Source organism: Centroberyx gerrardi, chromosome 24, assembly GCF_048128805.1.
Source record: "Centroberyx gerrardi isolate f3 chromosome 24, fCenGer3.hap1.cur.20231027, whole genome shotgun sequence".
Taxonomy (NCBI): domain Eukaryota; kingdom Metazoa; phylum Chordata; class Actinopteri; order Beryciformes; family Berycidae; genus Centroberyx; species Centroberyx gerrardi.
Window position 1 is genome coordinate 12,902,013 of NC_136020.1, and position 9,146 is coordinate 12,911,158.

At 39.0% G+C, this 9,146-nt stretch overlaps 1 protein-coding gene across 1 annotated transcript; it reads right to left on the reverse strand.

Moving 5' to 3' along the window:
- Window positions 1-2,602: 2,602 nt before the first annotated feature.
- On the reverse strand, window positions 2,603-8,615 carry LOC139917032 (uncharacterized). The gene is made up of 7 exons (XM_071906053.1): window positions 8,604-8,615; window positions 6,247-6,354; window positions 5,983-6,039; window positions 5,665-5,823; window positions 4,879-5,038; window positions 4,324-4,424; window positions 2,603-2,770 (listed from the first exon to the last, which is right to left on the reverse strand). Exons 1-7 carry the CDS (start codon window positions 8,613-8,615, stop codon window positions 2,603-2,605), a joined length of 765 nt encoding a protein of 254 aa, XP_071762154.1.
- Between the last annotated feature and the right edge of the window lie 531 nt (window positions 8,616-9,146).

Sequence of the window (9,146 nt, forward strand, 5' to 3'; positions counted from 1 at the left end):
TGATCATGATCCATATGGTGATCATCATGATTACCATGTTGATGACCTTGGTGGGATATTGCCACTCTCATTCATTCAACAGGCTCAACATTTGCTTGAATAAAAGTTAAGATTAAATCTTTGCCAACAAATGTTTGAAATATAGGCTCCAAAAGCAGCAGCACTTCCTATGGGGGAAACAAATGGGTTACAGCGTAGCTAGATCCAGCTCAAAGCATTGCTCCTTGTTGTACATTACAGCAATCTAGGACAAATTGTTTTTATTTCAAGTATTACAAATTCCATCCCCCTGCACAAAACTGTATTTTATTGATGCAATTGTCAAATATCATAAACAGGGCATAGATAGATGCATCAAACCCTCCTGATCAGTGAACCTGTCTTCATCCCTTTAGACTGACATCAGGGCTCAGAGGAAGCCTGAAAAGATGACTTGGCAATATTATATCCTTAGATCTCGATGAGTAACATAGCCCAAATATTTCACTTCAAAAACAAGAATAATCAAGCCCATAGTTGTCCATCATAGGTGGGCCTTTCTTCTTGTTGGAGTTGAACAGTATAGGCAGCTATATTCTGTATAATATATCTATATATCTATCTATATTCTCTGTTCTCTGTAAGTAACATAAATAGGATCCCACTGGAACATTCAGACACTTTGTGTGCCACTGTTATCCCAGTAATAATAATAATAGCTGTATGCTATTTTTTTTTTTTTTTTTTTTTTTTTTTTTACAGTGCTGTCAATTAATAGGCCTATCAGAATATACTTATAAAACAATGACAAAACAGTTTTGCTCATGGACCACTTACATCCCTGGCTTGAAAAGGCCTACTTAACATCTGAAATATTAGACTGACTGGAAAAGTCCTTTAAGTTTTAGAAGTGGTCTACCTTGTAACAAACAGTATAACTTCAAAATCCCATGTACAAATACACAAATTCACAAAATACAACAATGACAATAATACAAATTAATCATTGAAAAGACAATAAAACAATTTAAGTTATATGCTATCTTAAGACCTTTGTTGTGATGTGTATTTTTAAAAAAAATGATTGATTCACTTTGGGTAACTTTCCAAACTTCATTGATTTGTTGTGGAATGAAACCCTTCAAATACATTAAATTGTTATTGAAATACTCCCCAACTTCCACAGATGAGACGAAATACCCTGCGGTCTGGAAAGATTCTTCGGCTGTTGATTCATAGGGATCTGCCGACATCAGTTCTGTTTGTAACTGCCATTTCCTCCAGCCTACGGCCAGTTCTTTTGTGATGAGAACAAGCCCTCCTTATGCTTCTCACTGAGATCATCCATCCATCCATCTCTATCTCTTTCACTTTCTCTCGTCCTGTCTGTCCCTGTCTGTCTCTCACTCCCTCTCTCTGACACATACAAGAACACTCACACTCGGAGAGTCATATTCTCATGACTGAACATGATTGACTCAGTGAATAAGACATAAAAACCCTAACACACTCGCTGCGGCCGAGCAGCAGCTATAGATCTCTTGGCAACAACTTTGGAATACAATGACTGGATTGAAAGTGGCTCCAGCAATGGCTATCTGCCATCTGGTCAGATCTTTGATACAGAAAGTAGGACACTTGTAGGACTGTCCAGTGTGTTGTTTGTGACTAGCAGGTTCACAGATTGTGACAGACCACAGATCATAATAATGTCAACAACCAATACAAGCCAAGCTATTGTAACAGTGCTCAAATGCAATGGTCCCTTTACTTGTGACATTTTTTGTTGTTGTTATTTTTAAGGATTTTTAGAATACTAAAATTGTTATATATTACACACAGTATAGTTAGGAATTCTTTTCATATCCTCTGAGAGACACAAACATCTGTGCATTTCACTATAGAGGGCTCAGAGGACAGGAGCAGGAGGGGATTCAGTGACTTGCTCAAGGACACTTTGACAGGGATTACAGGGACCAAACCGGTCCCCTTCCATGGTTAAAGGACAGTCTCTCTAACCGCCGTGATGCTGCCAACAAGTTGACGGCAGGAATTCCAGTTCAGAATGAAAGGAAGTCAAGTGTGATATCAGTTCAGTGATTCTAGTTCAGGTGAATATTCCAGTGATTCCATGATTTGAGGTTCCAGTGATACTTTTGATTCCAGTTCAAAGGGGGGCATGGCAGAGTACTGAATGAGACCAGTTCAGAGTGATAGGAATGAAAAAAAAAAGATTCTCAGCTAGGCCAGCCACCAGCTGAATGCTGGGATTTATTGGCTGTGACAAGTAAATTTACGCTTTACCAGCCAATTTGGCACATTACCAACGATTGTTTGGAGAGGTGTTTCTCTCTGTTCCAAAGAATAAATTTGGCTGGTTAAGTTGTGGAAGTGCCTGGTGAATTTTGTAATCCACCTGCCATTGTGGCAGGTGAGCAAAACATGTCCATGCACTCAGATGTTGCTTTTTTTCTAATTGTCATGCTGAAAGCGGAGGAGGACGAAGTGTCAAACCACGTTCATTCACCCAGTGGGCTGCAGCCAATAACGGAACAACCTGGAAAGTGAGTTCTGTCAGTGCTGTCCAACTTTTCCCTTTTCTCTGTTCTCCGCTCGTCATGCTTCATCCGCTCTCGTGTTCAAGGACCGATTGTCCCACTGACGGAGTATCGGCGGTGTGGGCGAGTGTGTGAAGTGGGACGGAGATAGAAACAGTTGGGACGGTGTCAGAGGGTGTCGTTTGGCTATTCTCAATGTCACACACTGTCAAACGCCTTCTTCTTGACTTGACCTGGAAAAAAAAAAGAATCACACTTACAGTCTCAGAAATGTTCTTCTATTCCAGTTTGTCATGGTGCACTATGAAATGCATCAACAAATTCTAATGACAGATACTAAATCACGAAAATGGCTGTCGTTATGTAAGATAATGAGGGAGCTTCAAAGGACTATTGAATATTTAATGAGCAGCTCTTAGCACTCATAAGTCTTGCCTTCCTGGAAGCGCTCCCCAAATAGCAAAACTGGGGCACATTACTGTACAGGCTTCATTAGCCTGACCCACAGAGACCCAAAAACCCAAGGCAATGGAAAATTTCCCCCCAAGTACAGAAATGGTGGACATCAAGTATTGACCGATTCTGATTGGGTGCGACACATACTAAATATCCCTCCCCCCAAAAAAAACGGATGCGATTGTATGAGAAAAATATGGGAGCCTCTTGAGAATGGCTTTGTTTTAATTAGATTAGATGAGATTAGAATTACATTTTTTTTGCCACCATGGTGGATTTTTGCCTTTGGCTTTTTCCACGCACAAGAATGTGTTTCCATATTGCTCAGTTGGCAGCACTAAGTACTGAGTCTACTAACACTGTCGGGGGTTCAAGACACACTGGGTCACCCTTATCACAGATGTATCAACTCATGGTACAACTGTAAGGTGCTCTGGATGAAAGTGTCCACCAACGGCATACACAATAGTGTAAGCAGCATGGTACAAACAAGGGAATCTTTTTAAAAAAGTAGTGTGTCAATGTTGCTTGCTTCCCTGACAATTCAAGCTGAGGTCAGCATTTGTATGGAGGATAGTATTTTATAGTATTGGCCTAAAGGACATGGAAATCACTAGACATAAATTAACTTAACTTTCTACTTAAGAAAATGAAAAAAAACATTAAAATTGAAGTTATATGTGTTTTCCTCAACTGCAGCAAGATGTTAGATCTGCACTGTGGGTCTGGTCACAGGTCAATCCAGGACGTCCCAGAGCTGTCATCTCAGCCCCTGTTTAATTTATCCATTTGGGATAGGTAGCCTCAATGTGAAATGGCCCAAAACTGAATTTTGATTCTTAAAGAGCCTGACAACATGTCACATTTTGGGCCATGGAGAAAATGGCAAGTCATGGGATTGGCTATTGTGTAAGTATTCATTGTGGAGTACACACTCTCCATGCCGTTTGAATTTGACTGATTCACCAGTGGGACCCGTTGATCTGTTGACCTTTAATGCATCATCAGCCTGAATAACATGACAGATCTGTTCAAGGAGCCACAAAGGAGGAAATAATAATTCTTAAAATAGAAGGCAAATGGCAAACAAATAGCTATTTAAATACTTGGATATTGGCCCAAATTTGTATTTTTATTTTTATTTTTTTTTGCATTTCAAGTAAAACTATTCTCCGTATTTCTCTATTTTCTCTGTATCTGCTGTATCTTATTATAGATTACCCCCAAAATTTACTTTCAGATACGAACACAAATGATGAAATACACAAAGATTAATTGTTAAAGGTGAAAAATTGATCAACAAGTCCACTTCCCCATGTCATGAACTTACCAGCCACACTAAGAGGAAGACACAAGCTGTGATGGGGATGAGGATCAGAAGCAAGGGACTTCTCTTCGACCAGCTGTGTTCACGACCCTCTTCTTGACTCCCTGGAAGAAGAAAACATTATAAACTACAGGTAATGCCACTACAGCAGTCTACAGTTTCTGAGAACTGGCAGTCCAATCCATGTTTTCTTTATTGAAACGGTAGATAAGATTCTGGTGGGATTAGATCCTTGTCCATCACAAGTGTATGTGATTCCAGGGTTCTGGGCTACAGTACTTTTATTCAGTTCTGCTTGATAATAACTGAGTAAGAATAGGCTGTAGTGGCCACTGCAGTACTAACGTAGGATAGATGCATGATGGGAGGCTTCTACTATAGCCATTACTGTGCATCTCAGATTCAGATCTCAGATGACATTCAGATAATGTCACAGCTTTTACAACATATCGCCTGCAGCTGACTTGCTATTCATGCAATTTTTGCTCATGTGATTCCTTCAGTTTCTACTGTGTTAGCCTGTGTGTTAAAGGCTACAGGTCTGATCTAACAGCTTACCTGGTGTTTGTTGCGAGTTGAGGCACGGTGGAGGCTTGCATGGGAAGCCGACTGTTCCTTGAGCGGCAGAATGTAAGAGTTCTTTGATGTAGTCAAAGTAAAGACCAGACATTAGGCTCCCTTCCCGATAGTGACACTGGAAGACTTGCATTGCCGTTTCCTGGGGGATCAGACAACAGTCAGTCCTGAAATGGCTGCAAAGCTCAATTATAGGAGCAGAGATGCAAAACAGTGTTTAACTAGAATATTGAGAACTCTAAAATTGAACGGCATCCCTATTTGCACAATGGTGTGGTCAACTCGATTTGTCAAAAGTACTTGAGAAATACATATGATCTGACTTTATGATTGAAGTGGATTTAATAGGTGGAATCAATTAGGGATCATAGCTTTCACATTTCACAGTCTATTTCATGGAGCAAGTGTTCCAAATGTTTTATACACTGAGTGTAAATGGCACTACTTTTGTTTCACCTTTTCAACCAAAAGCCATGCAAAACATTTGCACAATAGAGTCAGTGAAGTAGCCCTATACTTCAGAGTCAGAATCACTTTATTTGCCAAGTGTAATAGATGTAGAGGTGTTTGTCTTGGAGGCAACAGTGCAGAGACATGTTGATAGCTACAACTTCACATATGGTGCACAGCAGGACCTCACATACACTGCAAGGGTAAAGTGCAAGACATACAACGGACAGCAGAGTATACATATCACTCCACAAATATCCATTCATCATTCAATTACTGTTTGCACTCAGGCAGCATGTGTGGCTGTTGAGATCTTACCAGTTCCTCATGGTCAAAAGTGAAGCGTAAACTCTTCAGCATCGCAATGAAGACAACGATGTTCTCTTTGTTGGAGGATATGGCACCAAACATGTTGGCCAGCTTCCGAAGGCTTTGCTCCAGAGGATAGATATTTAACACCACCCAGCACATGCCGCTCTGGAGTTGCCGGCACAAAAACAATCAACATCTTGGTTAAAGGTTATCCAGTGTTCAATATTCAATCAGGTTTCAAAGAGTGAAAAGTTGCATGGCCCCCTTTCCTCATCTCTGCTTGACTACTCCCCATTCTCTCTGTTTAAACTGCTTTGTACTTACCACTTCTTTGGGAATGTAATAAACAGGAATCTCATAATCAGTTGGAATATTCTGCTTCTGTGGTGAAAATAGAAATAAAGAGAGATTTTGAATGCATCACTTCTGTTATGCAAGATCTCACATGTGACAATTTCTTAAATACACATACACAGACAGACAGAGCATTTGAGCCAAACGTAATTCCAAGTCATGTGACTATAATGTATATAAATGGGATATACTGTATCGGATATATATTAAACAGTAACAAGTTAGTAATCTCACCAATAATGACAGCTTGCTCACATCATCAGTTATCGGTGTCCCAAATTTTCCAGAGCAGAGATTAAAACTTGTGAACAGACTCAAGAGGAGACAAGGTGTTTTCAAGATCTGATAGAGAGAAAGCAAACAACAGTTTACTGTAATACGTATATCATTCAATTTATCAGGTAAAATACTGGATATCATAGTGTATGTTGTATTCATTGCTGTATAACAGTTAATACCTTTTTATCATCGTTTTATTGTCTTTTTATCATCTTATTATCGTCTTTTATCTTTTTATCTTAATTTTTTATCTAACTTATCTTACTTTTATTTTATATTATTTTATCCTTACTGTTTTGGTTTTCATCTTACAGTCTTATCCTACTATTTACTTGAATATTGCTCTTATCCACCTCTGTCCTCCTATCTGAATTTAATCTCTGTTTATTATTGTTTCATTGCTTTTTAAATTCATTTTGAGTATCCTGCTTTTATTTTGACTGTCAAAGCACTGTAAACTCTGTTTTTAAAGGTGCTATATAAATAAAGTTATTAGTATGCTCGCACCTCTGGCCTCTGGATATAATAACAGTATTTTTTTTTACCCTTTATTTATTTGAGGAAGGTGTTTACTCAGCACACATGCTCTTATTCAGCACCATCCTGCTTCACATTCATAGTTACACACTCACACCAGGGATCTCACCAGTACCAACACAGTCTCCTGCTGCGGGACACTGAGCAGCCCCACTGCAGCAGTTGGGGGGTTAAGTGTCTTGCCTAAGAGCACCTTGATGGTATTGTTGTTGAGGGCTGGGCCAGCCTTACTCAATCACTTTCCCCACCCAGATTCTCTGATAGAGAGCTGGGGGAAAAAACCTCTGAATGCTGCTCCTAAATATTTATTGTAGGAAAAAACAAATATGGGAGGCATGAGCATGCTGGAGGATGTTCCACTAATATATATTGTTTTGACACAGTTTGATCATTTTGATCTTGTTTAATAAAACTCCATAAATCAAGCAAATGTTTGTAAATAAGATGTATATTCAGCTCCATTTCCTCAAATTAGTTTTCTAGTTAATGTTAGTGTTAGTCTTGTGTATTTAATTTGTCTTGTGTTTCAAAGGGGAAGAGGAAATTATTGCACAATGAACCTACATCAACAAATCAGATTGTATTTATGGCTTTGGACAACAAGGAGGCCAAAATAACCATTAATTCTTTTTAATTATGGAGAAGTCTAAACATTTGTATGAACATAGTGTGTGGATGGGAGGGAAGGGTCTGCATTAGCTTTTAGAACAGGACACCCAGTTCACAAATCAGCCTGCCACTAACACAAGTGGACAACAGAATATTGCAGCTGAAAAACTCAGATCTCCAAAATGGCACCATTTCAGCAATTAAGAAAAACAACTTCAGTTTATCTGACAACCACAAACTTTTGAACTTATACAATGGGTTTTAAAAGGGGCAGAAAAGCCCAAGGGACATACTTCCTCAACCCATAGAGGACAATGTAATCTTTCAGTTTCAGTAAAAACGTGCTAATTGATAAACTTTGTGCAATATAAACAGCAATATAAGCATACACACATTGCATATAGAGCATGCAGTAGATTAAAAAAAAAGGGAAAGAGAGGCAACAGGGTTAATTGACAGGGTTATTGGCAACTTTTGAAATCATAATACATTTTGGAAAAAATTACTCTAACAAACAATTAATCACTTTAAATACTCAATCATAGAGGATCCAATCTATAACTGGGCTATCATTTTGTCAATCAAGGTCTCAGGTTACTTCTTTTCAAAAGTACAGTTTTCAGTCAGTGTGTTGGACTAAGTGTCAAATTTTCTCAAATATTGGATATCTCATTTTGGAATAAAACTTAATTTATCTCCCAATTTCTCCCCAGAACACAAGCAAGCATTTGAAAAATGTTTGCAAAATTTGCTCTTTTATCATAACAAAAAAACAGCTTTAGCACCATAAAATACAATATATCCAGAACTGGGACCAAATGAATGACAGATACAGAAACCTACTTCATCGCCACCACTCTTAATACTAAAAACTATAGAGGAAACACAGCATGGTCCTCTGCCATCTTTTTGAGGTCATTCAGTTTGGTTACATGAAATCAAATTAAGCAGTACAAGCAACTTCCACTGCACTCTATCAGCATGAATAGCTGACCCAATTCTTGGTCCAAATTCAAATTATTCCGCTAGTTTTATATTTAACGAGCACAACATGATTGGTAATGCAATTTTGTGAAATAGCAGTATTGGTGTAGACCCTTTCATAACACACAAATATTAAACTACTACTTGTGGAAAACAAATTAATATGAAAACCTGCTACTCACTTTCTTCCTCATAGGGAACAAGAATCCAAGGTTGCTCAAATCCAATGCATGAAATTCAGTTTCCAGTTCAGAGACAGACAGGCAGAGCTTATGTGTGTGTGTCCCCAAGTGTGTAGTGTAACTTGAGGATGGGACGGCGGTCTGCTTCACTCCAGACAGACTGGTGAAGTCTTTGACGTGGTGGAGAGGCCGCCTACAGGCTGAGTCACTGTGTCACACACTGACGCTGTCTGAGACTTTTCCATAAACTCCCACACATCCATTTATGCATCTAGAGAAAGTGGGTGCTTGTTCTCTTGAGGGAAAGTTTCGCTTAAAGTACGTCAAGGTTATTGCTCAAGCTGTTGTTTGGTAAAGTGAAAGTGAGATGATGAAAGTTCCTTGTATGTTAAATTTAGTGTGTGTGTGTGTGTGTGTGTGTGTGTGTGTGTGGCTGGTGGGGGGTTGGGGCTCCAAACCGGGACTAGATGGGATATTCAACCATGGTATGTTTTGTCTAAGTGAGTTCCTTTGTTGCTTTTATCAGCTGGAGCCTCTACTCAT